The 26,563-nt window shown below is 42.5% G+C and overlaps 1 protein-coding gene across 8 annotated transcripts; it reads left to right on the top strand.

Annotated features, from left to right (window-relative positions):
• Positions 1–26,234, top strand: LOC120025676 (far upstream element-binding protein 3-like). 8 transcript variants are annotated; one of them, XR_005473029.1, is made up of 19 exons: positions 1–171; positions 3,867–4,014; positions 8,270–8,303; positions 8,749–8,798; positions 8,943–9,014; positions 11,435–11,492; positions 12,012–12,174; positions 12,794–12,892; positions 13,092–13,299; positions 13,549–13,649; positions 14,309–14,450; positions 17,914–18,074; positions 20,219–20,292; positions 20,455–20,531; positions 21,220–21,288; positions 21,930–22,001; positions 22,114–22,244; positions 25,820–25,914; positions 26,126–26,234. XR_005473029.1 is itself a non-coding variant. In XM_038970234.1 (18 exons), the coding sequence occupies exons 1-18, from the start codon at positions 73–75 to the stop codon at positions 25,841–25,843; spliced, it is 1,782 nt and encodes a 593-aa protein (XP_038826162.1). In that variant the 5' UTR covers positions 1–72; the 3' UTR covers positions 25,844–25,928. The 8 variants fall into 8 exon arrangements, 7 of the variants coding, with proteins under 7 accessions (XP_038826162.1, XP_038826160.1, XP_038826159.1 ...); XM_038970234.1 differs by lacking the exon at positions 26,126–26,234 and having other exon boundaries at positions 25,820–25,928; XM_038970232.1 differs by lacking the exons at positions 25,820–25,914; positions 26,126–26,234 and adding an exon at positions 22,900–24,543 and having other exon boundaries at positions 8,273–8,303.
• The last annotated feature ends 329 nt before the right edge of the window (positions 26,235–26,563 follow it).

Below are 26,563 nucleotides of genomic sequence, written 5' to 3'. Positions count from 1 at the left end.
GTGCGTGCGCTGCTTGATTTGCTCGCCAGTCCGAAGTTTTTTTTTGGTGTGTTGCTGAGAGCTGCTGTAGGGATGATGATGATGGCGGAGCTGGTACAGGGACAGGCCTCGGTGGCTCAGCCTGGAACGAAAGCAGATGGCTTCGCCGACGCCTTACACCGGGCCCGACAGGTAATTCATTCCGACGAAGAGAAATGATTTCAGACGAGAAACGAGCAAGACCATTCGGCGTGGTGGAGGAGTGCACTTTTTTTCTGCCAGCAGCGTAAAAACCCAGACCTCTATTTACTACAAAAAAACAACAAAAAAACCACTCCTGTATGTCTAGTTGGCTAACTGAAGTTAGCTACACAAGTCCAAGTGCTAAGAGAATGCGGGCCAAAAGACGCCCAACAATAAACAGTCAGGTCAAAGAACAAGCAAATGAATTCGGCAAAGCATGATGGACGAAACTAAGAAACCACTTGCATGAAACTGAAGTGAGAGTAACTTTAAAACATGGCATAAGCAACAAACTGCAACCTGTTGTAAAGCCACGGGAGTTTAAGCTAGTTAGCACCAGTAGCTAAATAGCTATTTTACCACCACACTACTAGCCGATACCAGCTATGATTGTGGCCTAGTTTCGTGGTGAAGCCAGAAATATCAGCTGATGTCAGCCACGCGCTGTCAAAAGTTAGCTTGCTAACAGAAAAACGTCAACTATGTGTTAAATTGCCTTGTAACCACTCGCCAATATACACTGGATAAATTACTAGTTAACTACACCGCTGTATGTCAAACATTTTCAGAATTCAGTAGTTGTATAAACTATCGAGTGATTCAGTCTAGTAGTAATGCTAGCTAGCCTCGATTGTACAAGTTAGCTAAGCCTAGCTAGTTAACTAGCGAACATGCGCGGAAAACTAGCATCGCAACGTCAACAACGAATGTTAGCTAGCTAGCCACCTTGCTTACTGGGAAATGTTATCGCTGAACTTTTCTTGTTTGCAACAGGGTGTTAGAATAGATAGCCAACTACTACATTGCCTAATAATATGGTCTCTAGCTAAAATTGAATTTGACCTTATCAGTCACTAATAACTAGCTGGTTAGCTAATGTTAATACTCAGTCTTGCGATGGAAGCCCATTAGCTAGCAAGATAATATTATCTAGTTAGCTAGTTAACGAGTTGCACCCTAAATGTTACTTATGCATTGGTTGAACGAGGTACTTCTTGACATCTCAAAGTTAGCGTTATGTAATTTGGGCCTATGACCAAACGCACTGATCAAATTATGTATTGGTCTGTAAACCCCACACGGCCATAATGTGTAGACTACAATATTACAATTGACCAAACCACACGACGACTGCAAGTTATTCCATTTAAAATGCCAGTAGCATGCAAGCAACATAGTTAAGGTTTCCTGAGATTACTATTCGAGTCTATAATTTCAGGAAGTAGGCTATTGCACACAGTGAATAAAAGCCACACCACTTCCCATTCCTTCCTAGTCAGTGTCTGCATTCTGGGCCAAGTTCTTGTGAAGCCTTGACACCTAGGGCAAAAACACACCTGTTCTCATCTTGTCATATTTCCCGGGCCCTATGAAAGTGAGCTGAACAAACTGCATATTTCAAACCCAACTATTTGTCTTCATTGCCTTAACTGAAACCTAGATATTCATAACATATTCTCCCTGACAGGCAAAGACACTTTTCTGCGAATAAACCTAGATGAGCATATGGCATGAGCATATGTCATAAGCACATATCTGGGTGCACTGGTGTCCATTTAATAATTCCTTTGGGGTCTCTCCCTCCACTCTGTCTCAGCTGTGTGCTTATCCTAGGTGCTACAAGGGCATGTGGCCTTGTACTCATGCATCAGGCTTGTGGGTCCTGTTTGTTTTCTTCTGATAACCGTGGCACCCAGCTTTCCTTTGCAGCTTCCCTATAAGTCCCAGGTCTGTGCTTCTTGGAAGTTGGAAGAGTAATTGGACTGCTATGCCATTTGCCCATTTAGCTTTTATCAACTCTGTAGGGCAAGTAATAGAACTGAGCCAGTGGCCAGAGACACTGAACCTTTTACTGCCTGCCTATCTGTATTTTTTAATTTAACCTTTATTTAACTAGGCGAGTCAGTTAAGAACAAATTCTTATTTACAATGACGGCCTACTCCGGCCAAACCCTAACCAGGACGACGCTGGGCCAATTGTCTGCCACCTTATGGGGCTCCCAATCACGGCCTTTTGTGATACAGCCTGGAATGGAACCAGGGTCTGTAGTGACGCCTCTAGCACTGAGATACAGTGCCTTAGACCGCTGTGCCACTCAGGAGCCCCCTAGTATGGAGACCAAAGATATCAAGTGTTTCTATGAAGTGCTACCTTCAAGGAGCACTCCACCCCAGAATAGCCCAGCCCTAGAACGTTATATTTTCTGGGAACAGCAGATGTTTACAGATCATCTGTAGGCCATATATATCAGTATCTGGTATTGTGACTGAACAGTGCTGGGATTCAGTGTTGCTGTTCAGTTGCTAATCTCTCTGATCAAGCAAATTCTTCTCGTTGCTTCTTAATTCAAGTACTCCTGAAGTTTCAGCTCCATATTTATATTAGCCTCTCTCATACGCATTTATTTGGGTAAAAGGTTAGATTGCCAAGTACATTAAAAAAATATATATTTATAATCTTTGTTCAGCTGCATATTAATGTGAATGTTTGTTGGACAAGTCTGCTGTGATAAAAAAAAAAATACACAAAATACAATAGAGTTAATTTGTCTTTATCGCAATATCAAAATGACTAGGACATCAATGAGCTTCCAATCTCTTTGACACAAATATATGGACTAAAATAATCTGAACATTAGCCCCACAGTGTAGTATGCAGAGATTGAGTGAATTTCCCCTTGGCTCTCCTCCATCACATGGAAGTGTTTGACTGGTAATTTCAGAGCAAACAGGCCTCTCACCCAACTCGAGGGGATGTTCCCTGAGCGACAGAATATCCTCCGGCATTTCTTTCCTCATGGACCTAGCCTGCCCCAAACCCCCTTGACAGTCAGCAGCAGTTGAACTGAGAGGACTCTGCGTGTTTACCTCGTTCTACACTACTAGGCCCGAGCCTTCCCCGGGTAGTTGATTTATTGTGTGCGGCTCACATTGCTGACATACCAACCCCAACATTCCCCAGAAAGAAGGTTTGGCCAGAGGTGGGGCCCTCACTCGGCCCCCTACCCAGTTCAGCTCTGACTGGGATCAGCAGCCATGTTGGAGGGCAGTTTATTTTATTTTTTCTCCTACTATCTCACTTCCACGGCAGGCAGGCAGCTCAGTGTGGCGACTCTGAAGTAGATAATGACGCCTGAAGGTGGTGCAAGGCTCCAATTGTCATCCTCTAATTGGATACATTGTATTTTCATATTGCAGAAATTACATCAATTTTGTGTAATTTTCTGAAACGATATACTTTTTGAATGGAGAGATGTGGTTGCGGATGAGGGGTTTAGGAGAAACGGGCCTTAATGCTTTTGTGCAGCATTTAGATTTGAATGTCTATCTCCAGAGAATACATGCAGTTAATTGGAGTTGGAAGTGGATAATTTGGGGCAAGGTGATGCAGGCAGTGTTTTGTAATGTGCATGTCTGGTAGCTAGTTTCAGAAGATAGTTACTGCCTTTCAATTGCATTCAGTTGTACGGGGCTGGGAGAGTAAAAAACAGCTCCATGTTGACTACTGAAATAAGTTTTGTTTTGCTATGAAAAGTAGTACTTCGTTTTGAGTAATAGTTTGACCTTATGACTGGCAATTAAAGGTCAAATAAAACCTTTTTTAATATAACTAGTTTGTGTTGCTATCTGTTTGTTCATTCTAGCCCTCCCCCTCTTTCTCATCCCTCTTGTCTCCTCAGATTGCAGCTAAGATGGGAGGTGACCAGATGCCCCACATGAACAACTCCTCTCCAGTCCTAGACCCCTCTCTCTACGGCTACGGAGGCCAAAAGCGCTCAATGGATGATGGAGGTAAGCCGGTGGTGGATCTCTTCACATACCCTCATACACAATGCATGTGGTCCACCTCCATACTAAACAATCTTTCTGCTAAACATAAGCCCCAACACTTATCCCGGGTTACAGTACACTAAACGGGGTACTCTGTAAATAGCTCTGAGCGTTGCACCGGAGTGTGAATGTGTTTGGATGCTTGTGCATATCCGTCAGGTTTTATGCACTCTTACCATAATGTATGAGGACTGCAGTACAACACTTAACAAATATTGTTGGCTTAATCAAACCCTGTCAGGAAAGCCATTGCAACCAAAACTATTGCTTAACTACTTGGTCCTCCTTGGTCCTTTTAAATACAGTCCATATATCAGTTGTCTTGAGACCATAGTGTAGCCAACTTACCTGGATAACCAGCAACCCATGTCAAGAGATCAGTAGTGACATCACTACATAATGTGAGATCCTTTGACACTTATTGTTAATGTATGTTCAATGTCATGTAGCCTAGCCTGTGTGGAAGGTGTAGCAGCTAGCCGGTATTCATGTTGAGCAAAGGGCCCTTTGGATAGCACGGCTGTTGAGGAATGACATGGCATTGTACTAGCAGTGGGCTGGCTAGGATCTGGCCTGGGCAAATGGGAGGGGGAATGTGGAGTTGGGAAGAGTAACCACTAGCCTGGAATTAGGAAGTGCTTCAGACAGTCGTAGTGCTCTCTCCTCCTCGTCCTGTGTTATTTCAGGGCAGGATTACTCTCCACCACCACAAAGTACATTTACTGTTAGGTCAGAAAAGGAGTAGATAGCCAGAGGCCATTGATGGGATTTCTCATTCCAACCATCCCTCCTGCAGTACAATGCTCTAGGTGCTACAGATATGATTGACACTGGTTGTGTGACAAGTCACGAGCTACAGGTTACATGCATCCAAAGCTGTCAGGGAGAAAAAAAGGCCTAGAGCAGCAGCAAGTAAAAGGTTTGTGGTTAGAGGCAAAGTCCACCAAGTAGAGAAAAAGGAACCGTGCTTCTATAAATGTGGATAATGCTGATTGAGCTTATTTTGCTTGTTGCTATTTATAAACCAATTCATTTTTGTAACTGTTGTCATTATTGACCGATGAAAACATTTGCGTAGATAGCACAACTGATAACTGGAATTCATTTGTTAGTGAGCCCACATTAATGATCTTGCTGCATTGGTTTCAGGTTCGTGCTTCTATTACTATGGCATTGGTTATAGGAATTGTAATTTCCCGAGGTGCTAGTGTTTTTGCCCCATCTTGCTGTAGAATCAGTTCAGCAAATGGGCTGCAGCAGTCTAACCCCTTTGAAGGAATTACATGGGATAAGATAAGACCAGTTCATGGTGAAAAAAGCCTTGTGGAAAATTCCCTTACAGGCCCAGTTAAAGCAGGAGCAACATACGGCAGCTATGTAAGGCTTTACTCATGACTTAACTCCAGCCTCTCCCAGAGCAAGCAGTTCTGTCTGAGCATTTGAAATCGGGATGTTATAGAATAGGAAATGGCTTGGCCTAATGTAATAAGGGGATAAGAGAGGTCTTGTCTGATAGTCACAAGAGTCAACGTAATCAAAGTTTACTATGCATTTTTGCTTTGAAGCCCTCGGTTCACAATTCAGCTACGTTCTGTTTGCACTCGCCGTTTGAAACCTGGCAAACTAGAAATTTAACCAAAATATATGCAGTTGCATTTTATGCCATCTGCATTTTCAGTTAGGTGCCTGAAATTGTAGTTACCCCATAAGGGTGGGGCTTTGCAGAATGGTGGAATGATAAGTGTGGCTACACGTATGCACCCAAAATGCAGATGTGAGCAATTTCATGTCCATGAAGTGGAAACTCCAGTCAGTTATTGTCCTCTTATCTTGTCATGGTGTGGTATATTTTAGCCTCGAATGCATGGCTGAATAAGTTGTGCAATTCTGGTGGAGGTTTGGCTGGCTAACTCACTTGTTTTCAACACTGTGCTTTTTTGTTTCTCAAGGTTACACAATATGAAATGTAACAGTTGGCTGTTACACTGTATAATTATTATATCTGTCATCCCTGTTAGGTCCTTACTCGTCATTTGTTTAATTGTACAAGTACCATTTAACACCATTTAGGCTAAGCGCAAGTCCTTTGCCGTGTATTGTCATTGTGTGAATTAACACCACATCATACACTTAATATTTATAGGCTTTCTTAGCTAACAAATCTGACCCATTTGCTTACAGCTGCACTATGGTCCGAAAGCATTCCTGTGTAGTGTAAGACCCCACAGAGCCAGCGCGAGATATGGCTCAGAAAACTAGCAGTCGTTCAATTTTTTCGGTGTAACAGTTTGGATAATGGGAAAATTCGAAGTACAACGCATTTCTCGTCCCTGGATTGGGGTACTTTTCTCGAGCTATATCTCGCGCCGGCCCCGCGGTGTCTTAATCTACAGGGATGCTGTCCGACCCTGGTGCAGCTTTAAGCAAGCAAGCGGGTCGGCTCTGCGGGCTAAGGAATTCCATTTCTTTACCTCGTTGCATTTCCAACAACCAAATATGTGCAAATGACGTAAGCTTTAGTGAACCTAGATATGAGTTTATGGTGTAACAGCAGTAGCTCCATATCCTTCAGTGACCCTTTAAGCCCACTGCTTATTGCGACCTGTCAAATTGCAAGTCTGGGTCGATAACCATTGACCCAGGTACTACCTCTCTGAACGACACCCATACACACCTCATTTCCATAGCAGTGCACCCCCCTGCTGTGTGTTGACACTGACACACTGGATTGTGTGAGTGGAAATTGCCAGGGACCTCGCGATACGATATAATCACCATACTTGGGTGCAGATACGATATGGTTCTATATGAATTGAGATTCGATATTTCAGATTTGATGTTCCAAACATTGCTTTCTGTATGTCTGCTGCAGAAAGATGAGAGAGCATGAGAACATGAAAATAAAAGTGCTGAAAACATGTTGACTCACTGTTTGAAAAGGTGGAGGATAAGGTGAAAAATACCAGAGTTGTGGTGCTGGTACAGCTGTCTAGCGCTAGCTAACGCTACCAAACAACATCATTTGTATTTTTACAAATCAATACTTGGAGTCAAAGTATTGATTTATAATATTGTCCCAAATAATTTTGCAGTATGTAACAGTATAGATTTTTTACAAATAACTACTGGATTGGCAAAGGCTTCTCAACAGTTTTTACCTCCAAGCCATAAGACTCCTGAACAGGTAACCAAATGGCTACCCGGACTATTTGCATTGTGTGCCCCCCCAACCCCTCTTTTACGCTGCTGCTACTCTCCGTTTATCATATATGCATAGTCACTTTAACTATACATTCATGTACATACTACCTCAATTGGCCCGACCAACCAGTGCTCCCGCACATTGGCTAACCGGGCTATCTGCATTGTGTCCCACCACCCGCCAACCCCTCTTTTTACGCTACTGCTACTCTGTTCATCATATATGCATAGTCACTTTAACCATACCTACATGTACATACTACCTCAATAAGCCTGACTAACCGGTGTCTGTATATAGCCTTGCTACTGTTATTTTCAAATGTCTTTTTACTGTTTTCTTTCTTTACTTACCTACACACACACACACACACATACCTTTTTCCCCACGCTATTGGTTAGAGCCTGTAAGTAATCATTTCACTGTAAGCTCTACACCTGTTGTATTCGGCGCACGTGACTAATAAACTTTGATTTTAACCATCTGTTTCCATCCAATCCACCCTGTCACTCCTCAGTTCAGAAGAACAATTTGGTTTTTTACCTTGTTTTGCAATGATTTTAAGTTAGTTTTGTTTCAGTCTAATAGACGGGTTGGTTGTTTAGCAACAAAACCGATGCGTGCACAACTGACAAAACAGACTTGGTTGGCTTAGATTGTTGGTGTCATGTAAACTATATTTAGTCCAATGTTTATATAACACATACATTAAGTTGCACAATGAGCACTTGTCTCAAATACATCTTTACAGTTGTTGTTAGCTAGCAAATTTTTGATATTAGCATAAACGTGATATCAGTCAATACACCTCAAAACAAGACATGTATCAAGAACAAGATCAAACGAGCCACTTAAGAGTCACCACATGGCAGTTTCTTGTCATTGATTCTGGCTATCCAGAACCATAACACATGGCCTTCTGCCCCTTTGAAGCGCATGAATTGTTAACAATAGCTAACCCATCTATTGTTTTGCCTTCTTCTCTTCCCCTCTCTATTCTCCCTTGTTGTCTCTCAGTAGGTAACCAGCTAGGTGGAATGGTACATCAAAGGTGAGCCTTATCTTCTCAAATGACTATTTGTGGGTGTGGATATTGATTAACAGTAGCTCAATCAAGCTGTCACCCTCACTACTGCCAGTGTATCCATTAACAAGTCTCAGATAGGCCAATGTCTTGGCCTGTGTTCTGCATGCAGCTCTGTGGTTTGTCTTGTCACCAGACTTGCCACATAATGACATTCATTTAAGAGGTAGCTCTCCCCATTTAAGGTTTGTCAGAGGGTTTCATGCCTCAAAAGTGATCTCAAGTCGGGCACAGTCCATGTTGTGTTGAGATCTGCAGGCCTCAATCCAATTGAATGGTGGATCTTTGTTTTTGGGGGTGAACTATCCCTTCAAGCTTTCATGAGTATGAGACTGTTCTATAATTTCCAATGAGGCCATACATCACAGCAGATATTTACTGTTTTGTCATTGATTGTTTTTGTCTCTTGCAGGGCTATTATGACAGAAGACTTCAAAGTGCCTGATAAGATGGTTGGATTCAGTAAGTGACCGTTTTAGGCAGTTCATAATAAAAGCTATTGGTTTACTCCAACTTATAGTACTCACATTTACTGTTTGGTGTCCATTTAAACTAACTTGGGTTGGGATATTGACCTTTTGTAATTCCCCTCTCACCCACACTCAGTCATTGGAAGAGGAGGAGAGCAGATCACGAGAATTCAGTTAGAGTCAGGCTGCAAGATCCAGATTGCTGCAGGTAAGTTCTGCCTAAAGAGGCACTGCCCCATTTATACTGTAGTCAGTCGTGTCGGTACTTGACTGAGTAGCCTGTTGGGTCTTTCCTCTGATCGGTGATGCCCAGAAGCACACCCTGAGTACGAGGCATGGTCATGACATATCCTGCTTAACAGGTTCAGCTTAGAGAAACTGAAGCCATGTCAAATCCCAAACATACAACCATGAATTCCTTGGTGTGGTATTTTGTAGTGTAATTACCATGTGACTTCATAAACATTTAATATATAATAAGGTAGCACTTAGGTTGTTAACATGGAGTTTGTGTGTATATAGGTCTTTCAATAAACTAGAGTACCAGTGAGGATTTCCTGCGGTGGACATCTTGTTACAGCTGTTGATAAGTCATTGATGATAATCTGCCAATTTTCTTTGTAAATTTCATGAGTTGATTTAAACCTTTCTCATGGCTGGTATCTTGATGGATTTGTTTGCACAAATCCTGTGACAACACCACTTTTCTTACCTTGCGGTTATGGCAGTGTTTGTCGTTTTATATATGAATTATTTGTCAGTTAAATTACATTGAATTTGAACCTGGTAAGAATCCTGGATTTTGCTTTCGAACAGTCTTTTTGTGTGGCCGTCTCGGAAATGCACTAACTATACTGAACAAAAATATAAATGCAACAATTTCAACGGTTTTCCTGAGTTACAGTTCATATAAGGAAATCAGTCAATTGAAATGAAATAATTATGTTCTAATCTATGGATTTCACATGACTGGGCAGGGGTTGGGGGCCAGGCCCAGCCAATTAGGATGTTTTTCCACACAAATGGGATTTATTACAGACAGAAATACTTGGTTTCTGAGTGGCTGCTCTCGGGCGATCCTGCAGGTGGAGGTCCTGGGTTGGCGTGGTTACACGTGATCTGTGCTTGTGAGGCCGGTTGGACGTCCTGACAAATTCTCTAAAATGACGTTGGAGGTGGCTTATGGTAGAGAAATGAACATTCAATTCTCTGGCAACAGCTCTGGTGGACATTCCTGCAGTCAACATGCCAATTGCACGCACCCTCAACTTGAGAAATTTGTGGCAAAAAGGCACATTTTAGTGGCCTTTTATTGTCCCCAGTACAAGGTGCACCTGTTTAATGATCATGCTGCTTGATATCAGCTGTTTAATCAGCTGCCTGTCAGGTGGATGGATTGTCTTGGCGAAGGAGAAATGTTAACTAACAGGGATGTAAACAAATTTGTGCACAAAATTTGAGTCGGTTTTTGTGTGCATTTCAGCTCATGAAACATGGGACCAACACTTTACATGTTGCGTTTATATTTTTATTCAGTGTATGTAACATTTAGCGTTTCCTTATGTTACGGCTTGAAAACCATATTCATGGGCACACAAATCCAAAATGTATGTGATGGCAAAATCGACAGCTTCTAACTGATACTTAAAACAAAAATCTATACTGTAATTGACATGGTTCGCCAGTAATTATGCATAATACTTGAATGCGCATTGGATGTCCAGCAGTTTAGCTGCGTTGTGATATTTTCACACATCAGCTGATTCAGGAAACTTTTTTTCTGAATGGCACTCAAGTGACAAACAGCTGTTGTGCCTAAGTGCAGCATAAACAGTGTTCGCAAGTAATGTCCAGAATGTTTTGGCGTCTGATTCGTTATCTCGATGAAGACTGTGCCGTGATCCACGATGGGTCGAATTTCCATTACAAATTGATGTTGTTCATCTGTTGTCTGCTTGATTTACATCAGTGTTGTTAGATTTAACAGAAAACCTCATGTTTTCATATTGTTTTTATTGAACTTTTTATTTATTTTAAAATTCTTACTAGGCAAGTCAGTTAAGAACAAATTCTTATTTCCAATGACGACCTACCCCGGCCAAACCCTAACACGGACGATGCTGGGCCAATTGTGCGCCGCCCTATGGCACTTCCAATCACGGCCGGGTGTGATACAGCCTGGAATCAGACCAGGGTCTGTAGTGACGCATCTAGCACTGAGATGCAGTGCCTTAGACCGCTGCACCACTCAGGATATGTGTATGCCTCTACTGTGTTCATTAGTGTAGGATGGACTAACGCTATATTCAACGCCTAACGCTATACTGTATTCCTTTCCGTTATTCTGGATATTAGATTGAAAACAAATTACATAGTAGCCTAGTGGGCTTATTCACAATATGATCATGTTATGAAATGACAAAACATTTGTCTTACACCTGCTATTTTAAAGGATATTTATAGTCCTAGGCTGATGTTTGTACACGTAACTAAATAAATAAATAAATATTTTTGAAATGTTGATCCCAATGTCACACATTGGCCCCATTTTTTAAAATGTATTTATAGAAAGACCAATGTATGTGTGGGTGCATGTGTCTGGTTAATGGAGCGTGTGTTGTGTAACAGAGAGCGGAGGCATGATGGACAGGCCCTGCACCCTAACTGGAAGCCCAGAGAACATCGAGTAAGTCACACCACATTCCTCTCGGGAAGAATCTCAATTGCATACTCCTCGCCTCCTACTCAAAATCCATTGGATGAGAACGCCTGAAGTCCCTCCCCTCTAATGGTGTTTGAGAAGGAGGCAAGGAGAGAGAGAACGCAATTGAGATTCTCCCAGGGTCTTGCAACCAAAATTATGTATAGCGGTCAGATAGATATGTTGCGTGTAGAGCTATCATGATTATTTTACTTGGACAAAACATTTCTATCAGCAACGAGGCACCCTCAACTCAACCATAATCACCATCACCAGATTAATGTTGAGTTACCCCCTCAACAATCACTTCCAGATTAATGTTGAGTTGCCCCCTCAACAATCACTTCCAGATTAATGTTGAGTTGCCCCCTCAACAATCACTTCTTGACACGATTCAATATCTTGTTTTTGCAAATGGAGAAACCCACTGTGTATAATTTGCGTGCATGGTTTGGCTGATTATGAACAACGGTGTGACAGTGGGGTGTGCCCCTCTCCAACCAGGCAGGCCAAGAGGCTGCTGAGCCAGATCGTGGACCGGTGTCGAAACGGCCCAGGCTTCCACAGTGAGATGGACGGCAACAGCGCCATCCAGGAGATCCTAATCCCTGCCAGCAAAGTGGGCCTGGTCATCGGCAAGGGAGGGGACACCATCAAACAGCTGCAGGTAGGGGGGCGCTAGGTGCTTCCAGTAGGTTCTGTGGTCTGTGGATGATGCACACATACACCTAGAACATACACGTTCTTAGTGATTTTATTTAGTGGCTTAAAGTATAAAAAATAGTCGGACAAGAAGAATATAGATTTAAGTTGTCCGAATGGAAAGGGAGAGAAAAAAACACAGTTTTGAACAGTACTCCGATCAGAACTGGATCAGAGGCCAACATTGGAATAATATTCACACAACAAAAAATGTAAATCCTATGTGGCTACAGCCTCATGTCCAAACCGATGCTGACATGAGGGAAGCGCCAGCAAATGTAGCAGAACTTTAATGAGACTTTTAATTGCGTAGATATAGGCTAAATGCCAGAGGACAAGTGGCTGAAGTTATTGTCAAGCCCTGAACTAATGTGTTATGGGTTATAGAAGTTAATTACACTAGTTTAGGCAGATCTTCAAAAACCTTGGCTATTGAAATAACTTCTTATTGTTAACTTCAGCTATCTACGCGTTTGTGGTTCACTGTCAATATGATTCAACCATCTCACTTCTTCGCTACATCTGAAGTAGGGAGTTCTGATGTGTGAATTTATGTTATTGTGTTCCCTGCTTGCTCCCCACAGGAGAGAACTGGTGTTAAGATGATCATGATCCAGGACGGCCCTATGCCCACTGGAGCAGACAAACCCCTGAGAATCACTGGGGACCCCTACAAAGTGCAGGTCAGTTCCTCAAACCAGGCTATTGTCCTTCATATCCTCGCTCCACGCCTGCTTATAAAAACGTGTCGGAGGTGAAAACATGGTAGGCCAATGTGTTTTTAAGAGAGAGGATTCAAGGTATCAATCAACCTTTTTGTAGATCAGTTAGAACATTTTCTAAGTTAACCCTTTCTGTGCTGGTGGCGTGGGTGTTTTGCAGCAAGCACGGGAGCTGGTGGTAGAGATCATCCGGGACAAGGATCAGGGAGACTTCCGGGCCAACAGGGGAGACTTTGGATCCAGACTGGGGGGAAGCAGTCTGGATGTGGCAGTCCCCAGGTTTGCTGTGGGCATCGTCATTGGCAGGAACGGAGAGATGATCAAGAAGATCCAGAATGACTCTGGGGTCAGGATCCAGTTCAAACCAGGTGAAAACGTCCCCTTCTATTAAAGGCTTTTTCCATTGTGCTAGATGGCTAATGCAATTGTCAAGATTAGTGATGACCTCGACCTTAAATCGATCTATCTGTCTTGTTTGCCTGTCAATTTCCTCAATCGACTCACACAAGGTGGTCTTGACGACACATAATGTAATGCAGTATGTGTGATTTCTGTGACATGACTAAACGTTTGGTCTTTAATGTAACAGTTCTGACTAGTGTCCCCCTCTCCTTCAGACGATGGCATCAGCCCCGACCGGATTGCCCAGGTGATGGGCCAGCCTGATCGCTGCCAGCATGCTGTTCACCTCATCAACGAGCTGGTCCACACGGCACAGGTACAGCACTGCAGACCACTACACTTATTCTAGTTTTTTTTGCCCTGAAAGGAACCACCCCCCCCCCCCCCCCTTAGGAAATGTATCAATGATTGGTTCACTCTTGCCTTAAGAGTGTTTCTAAAGTAAGCCATGCCCCCTTAAACTCCCTTGTTGCCCATGTAGCAGTCCTCAGCTCAGTCCCTAGTTGCCTGGCCCCCTCGGCCCTGTGGTGGGGGGGGACCTACTCAGACAGGTATACAGACAGGTAAAAGGGTAGTGGGGCTCCACCTCATCACTAGTTCTCTGTCAGCTGACCTACTGCCCCTGAGCACAGACCGTACACTAGGAGGATGAGCCTCGTCTCCGAGGCATGTCTCCAACCCTGGAGCATAGTCCATACGGACTCCCACAGGGTGGCTCACTTGGTCATATCTCCTTGTGTACTTTCTATTGAGCCCAAGGTAAAGTGATGCAAGTCAAATGCATTGGAGGAGAATTTGTTAAGAATATCTGTCAAAATCTGAACTGTTTAATTTTTTGTTTGACGTCAGACACGGCTGCAGTGGTGATTCTTAGGGAGGAAGTGTTAAGAGGGGAATGGTTGAGTGTAAGATGTGTAATGTCATGTTTGAGGTCTTCGGGAGCCTGTAGTCACACCTTATGTTTCCTCACTGCAGGATCGGGATGGATTTGGGGGTCCCGTGGGCCCCAGAGGCCGGGGCAGAGGCCGTGGGGACTGGAGCATGGGCGCACCCGGTGGACTGCAGGAAGTGACATACACGATACCCGCCGACAAGTGTGGCCTGGTGATTGGGAAAGGTGAGAAATGTATTTATTTGATTGAACTTCTATTTAAATAGATAAGTCATGCCTAGAATCCAAACGCCTTCTAAAAGATTCAGTGAGTTTTACGTTTGGTGTCAAGATCCATCACTAACAACATTCTTTGTCAGTCATCATTTGGATGCATTTCAGTCATCCAATAACCAGTTTAAGTATCCTTTTGAATGTATGGAGAAATAGGCACTAATGTAGAGATATGTACAGGCATGTCCCCCACTTATCCTACTCAGGGAAAACCAAACACTAATGGAGCTTTTCATCTTTCAGTTCATTATTTCTTGACCAGTGGTCTTCATCACTTAAATGTCCAATGCAGCCCATTTTTAAAATATATGTTTTAATCTCAATATCGAAACATTTCTGGGTATCTGTTAAGTACCTAACTGTTATTGTTTTAAGTAAAATTGTAAAAAATACACACAAATACACTACATGACCAAAAGTATGTGGACACCTGCTCATCGTGCATCTAATTCCAAAATCATGGGCATTAATATGGAGTTGGTCCCCCCCTTTGCTGCTATAACAGCCTCCATTCTTCTGGGAAGGCTTTCCACTAGATGTTGGAACATTGCTGTGGGGACTTGCTTCCATTCAGCCACGAGCATTAGTGAGGTCGGGCACTGATGTTGGGAGATTAGGCCTGGCTTGCAGTCGGCGTTCCAATTCATCCCAAAGGTGTTCAACGGGGTTGAGGTCAGGGCTCTGTGCAGGCCAGTCAAGTTCTTCCACACCGATTTCGACAAACCATTTTTGAATGGACCACGTTTGGTGCACGGGGGCATTGTCATGCTGAAAAAGCAAAGGGCCTTCCCCAAACTGTTGCTACGAAGTTGGAAGCACAGAATCGTCTAGAATGTCATTGTATGCTGTAGCATTAAGATTTCCCTTCACTGGAACTAAGGGGCCTTGCCTGAACCATGAAAAACAGCCCCAGACCATTATTCCTCCTCCACCAAACTTTACAGTTGGCCTTATGCATTGGTGCAGGCAGCGTTCTCCTGGCATCCACCAAACCTAGATTCATCCGTTGGACTGCCAGATGGTGAAGTGTGATTCATCATTCCAGAGAACGTGTTTGCACTGCTCCGGAGTACAGTGGCGGCGAGCTTTACACCGCTTGGTGATCTTAGGCTTGTGTGCGGCTGCTTGGCCATGGAGACCCCTTTCATGAAGCTCCCGACTAACAGTTATTGTACTGACATGGCTTTCAGAGGCAGTTTGAAACTCGCTAGTGAGTGTTGCAACCGAGGACAGACGATTTTTACGCACTTAAGCACGTGGTGTCCCGTTCTGTGAGCTTGTGTGGCCTACCACTTCGCAGCTGTTGCTCCTAGACTTTCCACTTCACAATAACAGCACTTACAGTTGACCGGGTCAGCTCTAGCAGGGCAGACATTTGACAACTGACTTTTTGGAAAGATTGCATCCTATGACGGTGGCACATTAAAAGTTACTGAGCTCTTCAGTACGGGCCATTCTGCCAGTGGTCTGAGAGGAGTGGGGGAAACTGAAAACTATCTCTTATTGGCAGAGATTTGGATCTCTTTTCTTATTGGACTAGTAACTAATTTACCACCTGGAGATGTGACCAGGTAGGCCAAAACTCCATCCCATCAAGCAGCTCTTACACTAAAAGGGCATTATCATTTTCATAGTGTATAAATATATTATAAAACACAGACATTATTCAAAAGCCTAGATTATGCCCAAAGTGCATCATTGCCAGTCCATTAGCTTGTGCTTTTTTTTCTCGTGGTGAAATGGCATTTAAAGTTGCACAATGAGCCAATATGGTGTGGGTCCAGCCACCCGTCTCCCCTGGCTCATGTATACAGCACAAGTGGTATTCTGTCCCTTCCCTTAGGGCTTAATGAAGGGGATAATGCATGTAATGTGACATTAATTGTTAAAGGTTCCTAATAACAGCTCCCACGTGGAAGGTTTTCTGGCATCTGAGGTCCTTTCAGCCCAATAGTGGAGTGGGAGAATGAATGAGCGGAATTAGGCTATTGACTATTCATGTTCACTCTATTGCCAGCCATTTAAAAGTCATTGACCATTGCGCTTCGGAGGAAACCCTGAGTGTGTCCCTGTCCTATGGATGGATGTGTGTGGTGGGTGTGGTTCGAAGGGGGCTCTCTACCTATGATCAAAACCAGGCAATAGAAATGTAAAGTGGCTTTTGTGAGGTGGGGGGGGGGGGCAAATAAACCTGGGCATTGCCCCTCACCCCTCCCTGCATTAGCATATGAACTAGTCCAATATGGCTGTGGGTCTGGGCCCTGTCAGCCTGGCCTTAAAGACTGAGGTGATTAATATCTTTACGATGACTTTATGCAGCTGCTTGAGCCACTGATTACACACCCCCAATACGCACAGAGCCTGGTAACTTGGGTCACCCACCCACCCATACTTTATATTCTCAACCTTTAAACTTTTTTTAATGGGTTGAACCACAGGCCTACTTTTATTTTATATACCATGGTATAGCATCCTGCATTTGGCTTTTAAATGTCTTTTTTTTCGTTCATTAAGAACCGTATGTCAATACGTTAGAGGAACTATTCTTCGTGAACTTGTCTTTTAATTAAACCTCCCACTTACCCAAAATCCCTCACCAGTTGCACTTTGTATCCCCTCCTTTTGGTCCAGCTCACTAACCCAGTCTCAATAATAAGGTCATATGATGTGGCCCCAGCAAGGCCCAGTCCATGAAATGAATAATTTTTGCTCTTCATTCCCATCTGCTCTCTGACTGAGGACCTCATAATGGCTTCATTAACACAGAAGTTTAATTTGGTTGACAATGGGTTAATGGCCCATGTGTAGTCTATTGGCAACTGGGAAGAGGCTACGGGAGGAGGAGAGGTTTGGATGACGGTTTTAACTGCAAGGTCCGCCTGTCAGCCACCAGTGAACAAATGTGTAATTGATGTTGGGGCAGCCTCGGTGTTCCCTTGGGAAGCTCCCTTGCTCCATTCACTGGGATGGCAGGAGAAGTGGGAGGACGTTGTTCCCTCACCACACATGAGGCCGGGAAAGAAAGGGGCCAAAGGAGAAATGATATCCCAGAAAGAGGATACGCTTTAATTGGTCTCTTTTCTCTGCCAGCTATATTTAATTTCTCCCTGCTGGTTTAATTGCACTCCTTCATAAGTCAGGAAGCTACCGTCTGATTCGTCAGCGTGGGGGAGGAAGTGTTGTCGACCTTTGTCTCTGATTAGCACGGATGTTCAAATAGAATGGGCACGGAGCTGAAGGACACATGCCAGGGTCTCCTATAGGTATCACTACCAGTCGGATGAGTTTAGGTAATTGTGGTGAAGCCTAAAGAATGGAATCAGACAGCAGAGTAAGCACTGATTGGAGGTCAAATTGACACTTGCGCACTTGTTGCTGACTTTGACTCACGTTTTGAATGTCCCCTTTCCTAAAGGTGGCGAAACCATCAAGAACATCAACCAGCAGTCTGGAGCGCACGTGGAGCTGCAGAGAAACCCGCCGCCCAACACCGACCCCAACGTGCGCATTTTCTCCATCCGCGGCACCTCCCAACAGATGGAAATGGCCCGCCAGCTGATCGATGAGAAGATTGGGGTAGGTGGTCTTATGCCCCCCCCCCCCCCCCCCCACAAACGAAAACAATCTATTGTCTGGCCTGATATTCATGAAGGTACATGTCAAAGGGGTGTGTGACTGGTTCTTGTGGCCATACCATCCACCAGTATGTCACCCGGGGTTAAACGATAGGCCTGAGCGCTGACGCCTGTTCATGATTATCTTAGTGACAGAACTCAGGCCATCGTCATGGATGGGGTTAAGTCAGAGTTTCTTGAAGTATGTAAAGGTGTTCCGCAGGGGTCGATACTAGGACCTGTTCTTTACACTATTTATTCAAATGCTATTGGTCAATCTATTCATTGTAATTTTTATATATATGCGGATGATACTATTATGTACGCATTTGCCTCGACCGCTGACCTAGCTGTGACAAGGCTACTGTCTGATTTTGCAGTTGTGCAGTAAGCCCTTACTGATTTTAAAACTCATACTTAATACGAGCAAAACTAAATAAATGTTGGGTGTTTCTCATAAGATTGTCTTGGATGGATTACATCTTTACTCATTCAGGGATGCAAACTAATCACCTTTCGGTGAAATTCGTCGATTTTGAAATCCAAAATAGGTGACCTACGTGATTCGTGTAGATCCGATGAGAAAAGTTGGGGGTGGGCTTTGGATCACTACTGGCTGTATCCAAGGCTAAGCCAATCGTTGAAATAACAGAATGCAGCGCAGCACACGACTGAAGAAAGAACAACCAATTTACAAGTTACAGAATCAGCACGCGTTCTGGAAAGTCAGCTTGCTAGTTACAGAAGCGCGTCCCCTGAACGATAACAAAGAGGTAACATTAGGTGAGAAGCCTGACCACGGAGACGGGGTGAGAAGGTGATGAAGCGTACTTCATGAGCTGTAACCGAAAAACTACTGGCATTTTGGAAAGTTTGAGGTGAGGGAGAAAGTATGGAACAAGTATTAGCATTGTTAAGTATCTTGCTAGCTGGATCGAATTCTCTGTTAGTTAGCCAGAGAAATGTTGAGCAACATTAGCCAACTTATCTGATCAAATAATTGCCTTTTATGGTGTGGCAATTTGCTTGCTAATAAAGTCAGACAGCTAACGTTACATCATCAGATGAGCTAACATTAGTAACCTAATCAATTCGCTATAGTATTAACTGGTATACTACTCCTTGCCGTTCTTTAAGTTATACTGCGTTAGTTGCTTACTGGACCCTGGCAATCTGTGTGAAATGTTAACAAGATATTGAAGTAGCCACTATTTTTTTGAATGAATTAGGTGAAATTGAGGCGTTGCTTGTTAAACAATTGGATTCAGGGATCAAGTGTAGCTGGAGCTGGGCCTGGCTTAAGCTGGATGCCACTATAGAGGTGAAAGAAACACCACACACTAATAAAAAAAAAAGTTGCCTTTTTGGGCCCTCAGTTTGCGTCCCTGTTTATTGGATGGTCTCATTAATCAAATGAATCTATGCATAGAAATACCTTGGTATTTGGATTGAATGATTTATCTTTCAAAACAACAGTTTCTTAACAAGTTCAGTTCTCTAAGATTTAAAGTGGGCTTTTCTTTTTTTACAGAAACTGATCTAATCTCTGTAGTCAGCAGGAAGCAGAGTGCAGTCAAACTTGAGGTTATTTTTATGCTATTTATGATAGTGCAGCTGCCTCTACTCTTAAACCCTTGGATGCTGTTTTTCATCACTATGATGAGCAGTACTACGAAATGGTTGGCTGGACTACTTTGAAGTCACTTAGATCACATAATTACACTCTTTTTGTTTACAAAGCCCTGCTCCACAAGTTTCCGACTTACCTAACATCCCTGCTAAGATTTAAAATGACAAGTTATCAAACCAGTTCACAGGTTTGGTTCTCTAGAGACTCCTTTAGTGTCTAGAGTTAGGTAAATCAGCCTTTTCCTTGCACATTACGTGTGGAATAATCTACAATGCACTTTAAAATTGGTGGCTCTAGGGGATTTCAGATGGTTGTTAAGGGACCTTTGTACTGAATGTGTTTTTTGCATGTCTATTGTGTATTTTATTGTTTATATGAATATGTAGTTTAATGTGTTTATTGTGCTGCTATACAGGGCTCATCTGGGAAAGAGACCTTGGTCTCAGCATTGACTCCGCCTTCTCTCTCTCATCTAGGCCTCAGGAATGGGGGGCAACAGCAGTTTTGGTCTGAACCCCTTTGGTCAAGGACCAGCTACCCCTCATCAGAAGTGAGCAGCTTCTTGGTTTTACCACTGTTACATTTGTCAAACTTGCTTTGAACTACTGACACTGACCAAAGTATGAATACAATTATGTAACAATATCCAGGCTATAACAATTCATATAAATATGAAAAATGTCTAACATGCATCTGTGTTTTTTGGTGGCAGTGGACCCCAGACATTCATGACAGGTGGATGGGGCACAACATATCAGACATGGCAGCCTCAGGGCCAGCAGGACCCCAGTAAGTCTACCTGCTTCTCCAACTAATGGCTGGAATGGCCTTGTCCCGTTGTGGTTAGGGTGGGATACCCATAACACTTGATACCGATATCAACCCAAAATTTCATTACAATGATTCCTTGATACATACGGAGTCTATTGCAATCAGTCATGTGGGGCATAAGTCTCTCCCCAGTGAAAAGAAAGTGGACAAATAAGCGGAAGGAGGACTAAAACTAGACATGTTTCATGCTCTCTGCTCTGCTTACTGAGCGGAATAAAGCAACACGATGTTACTTCTCTAACAAGACTTTTCCAGTTGAACAGCAATTTCAGAGGACTCAAGGAATTGGAGAGATTCAAGACTTGTTCAGGCTGGTTTTGGAACTGCTGCAGTGGATTTAAATCCAACTCATGACAGCGGCAGGGTAGTTCTTGCATTGAAAATGTGGCTAATCGTCCAGATACTGGCTGAAAAAATAAAATGAATAAATAAAAATCCATTCTGGGAGATTGTCAGGTGGGGAGGAAACTTTTCAAAGAGAACTTTCACTCCATGGAAGTTCTAGTTAGGCTAAAGTTAGGGTATGGGGTAGAGGCCATAGGACACAGTGCCATGTCTGGATGGTAAGCCACAGCCTCAACCTCCACTGAAAGGTCCTCATGCAGTAACTCTGTCCTCCAACAGTGTTATCTGTGTCTGGTTGCAGGTCTCAATGGATCCCAGACCGACCACATGGACTATTCCAAAGCATGGGAGCAGTATTATAAAAAGCTAGGCAAGTGCCAGTCTTCTGGGGGAGAACAGAGAAGGGAGCTCAATACTAACATGGTCTACCAGCCTTTATTGCTTGTGTAACATTACTAAGTCTGAGTCACTGGTCCTAGCCCCCCTCTCAGGGTTTGTAGTCTCATAGTAGGTTTTTTGCAAGTGAGTGCTGATTGATCCTTTCTCTTTGAGACTGGCTTCCTGGTTGTTTTGGGGTGCCTGTTGGCAGTTGGCTCCTACTGGTGACCCACCTGTTAAATAAATACCTGTCTGCATCTGCAACCGTTCTCCCTTGCTGGGAATGTCCACAAGCGCCTGTGCCCTGGATACACCTCTAAACCAGACCTCAAACTTGCCCTCATTTTAAAAAGTTCCATGCCAAGAGTGTCTGAGTAGAAATATCATGTCAACGTATAGTTGATACGCAGGAGGTTTTGTTTGACTGCGATGATTGAAGTCGACAATTTGTTACATGATTGTGTAGCTGTGTTGCTTCTTGATTTCATCAGTCATGTAAATTTGCTTTTGTTTGTATAACTGAATATATTTGAGTCTAAAAAATTGAATTTATGGAGGTGAACATTAATCAGGGAGATCTTGGTGGTCTGTTTGGTGTGTATCGTATTGACCCTGGTTTTATCTTGTGCACAGGTCAGCAGAGCCAAGCCCAAAGCAGTGGCCCTGACTACAGCAAAGCATGGGAGGAATACTACAAGAAACAGAGTAAGACAACACCTACATGCCCTCTACACTCTTCCAATATGCTGGTCTTTTGAGTGCATATCAGAGGACGTTCCTCTTCCCCTTATTCACCCTCCATCTCCCCTCTCCCCAGACCAGGCAGCAGGCCCTGGCTCCCAGCAGAGCTCCCCTCCGGATTACAGTGCTGCCTGGGTGGAGTATTACAGACAACAGGGGGCCTACTATGGCCAAGGTGCACAGCAGACACAGGCCCCAGGCCTTCAGGTGAGAACCCATCCAAACGCTCAGCACCATCTCCACCCCACAACCCCCTGAGGGCTGTTGTTGTCCACGGAAGTCCTTTAGGAGGAACGTTGAAAATGTTGAATGGTTTAAAGCAGGGTTCCCCAACTGGCAGCCTACGGTGGTTTTATGTGTGCCTACCCCCCCCCCCCCCCCCCCCCCGGACATTAAAGACTGCAATAACACCAGGAAATCCGCTCCAAGTGATTTTATTTTTGGGAAATCTGTACCTAATTATTTCCACGCATAACGGAGAGATGGATGTCAGCCAGGTTTGAAAATTAGTTTTGAATTTATTGTTTTAGTCAAATATTAAATATGTTTGGGCTTCTTGTGGTTAATTTGCAGTCTCAAAATGATTTGTAATTATGTTTCGTCCCTCCGACCATCTGTTCAAGAGAATCTGCCTGCAGCTGAATGTAGTTGATGATCCCTGGTTTAAAGGCAAGGTTTAATTCAAGTATGGCGGTTTGAAAGTACATCTGATGAAATGTCCCATGTAAATCCATTCTGGCATCAATTAGGTTGAGTTGAACTATTGTAAGGTTATGTAATGCAACTTGCACATGTAAATCTATGTAAAATGTATTACTGTGCTTGGTCACTGACGTGAACCTGTGTTTTGCAGGATCATTAGAGAGGACGCCCTTTAGTTGAAGATTTTTCAATCATTGAGGATGAAAACAAACCTTTTGTAACAGGTTTCTAGATTTGCAACGCCTTGAAGACTTACTTTTTTCTTAGTGAGAAACACTAGCTGTAGACTGACTTATACAATAACAAAAAAGAAGAATATTTCTAAATCAGGAACATTTAATTGTTACTAAATCCTTGTGTACACCATTATTTTGAATGGACAATTCCTGGGATCCCTTTTGGACTAATGCGAGAGCTGTTTTGTTTTCTATTTTTTCCTTTTTGATTCAAATGACATCGCCAAAACGAACCCCGGAGTTGTAACATTTTAGTAAATGCAATATAATCTATTTTTTCTAGTTCTGTTGCAATAAAATCGTAATTATGGGCTTAGCAGTCTTGAATACATTTTTGTTTTGTCATAAGATGTTTTAAGAATGTGTAAAAATGTTTTTTCCTTTTACATAAAGCATTTTAATTCAGTGATGAAACTGATGTTTTGTTACAGGAACGTTTATTTTGTTACATAATACAAAGAGTGATGTTGGCAAATGGCAGTCAGTTCCTAATTTAATTCCTGTTGTGCTTTGTATTTTTTTCATTGTCATTTTATTGTACTCTGGTTTAAAAAAAGTAGCAATATCTTATTTCATTTTTGAAACAAAGATGGATTCTCTAATATTTTGACAGACATTTAACTTGTAGTTCTTTAGATTTTTTTTAAGGCATATGAAAATGTAATGGGTACTTTTTTTATTACAATGATCTGATATTGGAAAAGGGGGATGTTGCATATTGTGAGGTTTTTGCCTTTGCTATCTTGTAAAACTATGTATGTATGCTCAGATACTTGACTAAAGACTTTATTTAAAATATATATATAATTAAATCTAAGAAGTTTTTTTAATGGAGTCATTATCGCAGGAAAACTGTCCCTGTTCTGTTTTCATACTGAAAATGTTCAAAGATCGTGAATGTGTCATTTGAAATTTGATGTTGCATCTTGCTATGGACAAAAATGAGAAATGCTAGGTTTTTATGTTCGTTCTGTACCTAAATCGTTCAAGACTGCTAAGCCTCTGGATTCTACCTGTGTAATAATTCATTGTAGTTTTTTATATTCTAAGTATTACGATCAAAATTGGCTTATTTGGTACCACCCAGTTTCCCTAACGCCCCCTCCAGTACACACTGGACTTGTGTACAGTCCAATGCTAAACTTTTTAATTATTTTTTCTTTCTACTTTGTGTGATCTCGTATGTATGATTGATTAGTTACAATTGAATCTAGTATTAACTTCATTGCTTAATGAAAAGGGATATTATAATTTGAAAATGTTTAATTTTAGTGTTTTTTTCCCTTGTGTACAGGTAACTGTGTATTAAAAACGTCAAGACTACCTTTATTGTGTTCTGTTAAAAGTATTTAATTTTGTCGTTTGAAAGCTTTCTTTTGTCTAATTCCAGTATGTGATAACGTTACCATTGGTTTAAACTGAAACCTTTCCTCAGCTCTATTGTAAGACTAACATATAGTATCATCTAGCCTCAAGTAATCAAAGGTAAAACTATTGTTTTATAAACAGATATATATTTTCTATAGACCTTTGCCATTTCTCAAATAAATGTTCCTTCTGCAAGCCTCTCTTGTGTTTGAAGTATACCATCGTTATTAGTTACTGTATGCCATGCTCAACACATGGTAAAAATAAAATCTTAGTCTCCGTTATCTCCTTGGCAATGGGACTCTAGAAACATGCCACTTTTGATAAAGCTTCAACCGGAAGTGGCTTTTCATAGGTTAAGAAAGCATTTTCACTAACCCATTTCCTAACCTTAACCCAATTCTCCTAACCTGCTGTGTTATCCTAACCCGTCTGCAAGTTTTCCTAACCTGCTACAAAAAAGGCACTTTCTGTCACAGTGGCTTGTTTTTAGGGATTCTCTTGACAAAACATACATTGAAAGACAAACAAAATGTGCAAAGTTCATATGTCCAGAAGATGCATGGTCATTTAAAGGCAGTCTATTTACTGACGGTAAGGAAGAGGAGCTTACCCAATTACTGTTACTATATGTGCCATGATTGAATTAAGTCACCAAACATTACCTGATGATAGAACTGGTAATTGTGTATATCTTAGTTGTCATGTATTGAATACGTTTGAAACGGGGACTTAAATTGACCTCTTAATTTCATTATATAAACCCCCTCACGAAGTGAAACTACCACAAGTTCTCATGTTTTCCCCCAAAGATGTTTGCTGTCAAAATCAGATCTGATGACTGAAAAAGGCCCGATGGGATTGTTAAATTGAGTGAATGGATTTTGAAGGCACTGGTTTTATTGGCATTGAAATATCAGTTTGACTGACTCAAGTCCACTGTCCATCACTTATATTATTCGTTGTTCATAACATTCTAAATCAACAGCAGGCAAGCCATTAGCCCACAATGAACTACAAGTTCCTTAAGTGAGTGGCCAAAAATATGAATTTAGTAGGGCTGTGACCAGTATCACTGTTTTCAATAGGACAAATGTAAACACGAAGCAGACCAAACTATTTGGTCCTTTAAACCTGTATGTAACTAGTGTATGCTATAGCTTGGAAAATCAATACAACTCTGGATGACTGTTTTCAACATTAGGGCTGTTTTCCTAAAGTTAAATCTGCTTAATGTTTTGTTTCCCTGCCCGGATGACGAGTATCGCCCCGGTCCTAAAATGTTGCACTATAATAGTGTCTTCTAAGTGGATTTTTAAAATACAGATATACTTGTTTATTTTAGCCAAAATGGTTCCCACAACCCAGAGGTTTTTTTTTCCTAAATGATTTTCTTAAACCTATTGCTATTTAAATCAATCCCAATGTCTGGGAAAGTTTTTTTTTTTTTCAACCTGAGTGTCGGTTCTTCTATAGGCTCTTGTAGTTCATGAGATGTGATTGGGACAGCGATTCACCTACCATTGCTTCCAGACCAGGAGAGGCAGAGCCAGGCTGGACAATGTTTTCAGGTATGGCAAAACACCTGAAGTGGAATTTTCCTGGAGTTGTCCCATAACTCAGGTTATTTCTTATAGCAAAGCTTAAGAATTCACATTTAATAATGAAACTGGATAATACAGGTCTGATTGTTGTGGTGCACTCAAGTCATTTTTACGCAAAGACTGAGCATATTCTTTGATAAATGTTTTTCTTCATAATGTTCCTTAATCTTTGCTCTAGTCTCCAGCTCTTATGCTCCCTCCCTCTGGGACCTGTCCACAAGGGTGTCCCCAGTGCACCGTGGTTGAGCATCTTTGTCAACCCACATCTTTGCACTCCCCAGGGGGCCTCTGCCATAGTGGACCCTGCCCCCTCCCCCCCCCCCCCCCCATTGATACTGTGCAGCTGTTTCCAAATCCAGCCCTCGATTCGGATCCTCTTGCTTTTTAATATGACGCCCCTGCGGGACAGTCCCTGGCCTAGTGGTCCATTGCGAAGGCGGCAGAATGTAGTTGTTCTCCAGATCTCCACCGGACTGGGTTTGAGAGCCATGATTATGAATGGGGGGACCATTCAGTTTGAATAGGGTCTCTACGCTGCTGTATAGAAAACCTAATCCCTAGTATTATCACTAACTGTATATGCTGGGTTTTCGGTGTAGGCTGTGAGGGGCCATTC

This window comes from Salvelinus namaycush, chromosome 31 (assembly GCF_016432855.1).
Source record: "Salvelinus namaycush isolate Seneca chromosome 31, SaNama_1.0, whole genome shotgun sequence".
Taxonomy (NCBI): domain Eukaryota; kingdom Metazoa; phylum Chordata; class Actinopteri; order Salmoniformes; family Salmonidae; genus Salvelinus; species Salvelinus namaycush.
This window is presented reverse-complemented; position numbering and strand designations above follow the sequence as displayed.

What these genes read in the sequence shown, in the direction of transcription:
- LOC120025676 (XM_038970231.1), top strand. Translation starts at nt 73, where the DNA reads ATGATGATGATGGCGGAGCTGGTACAGGGACAGGCCTCGGTGGCTCAG. An exon ending in GGTGGAATGGTACATCAAAG is followed by an intron (nt 8,304 to 8,748) that starts GTGAGCCTTATC and finishes TGTCTCTTGCAG; the next exon opens with GGCTATTATGACAGAAGACT. An exon ending in TGATCGATGAGAAGATTGGG is followed by an intron (nt 18,075 to 20,218) that starts GTAGGTGGTCTT and finishes TCTCTCATCTAG; the next exon opens with GCCTCAGGAATGGGGGGCAA.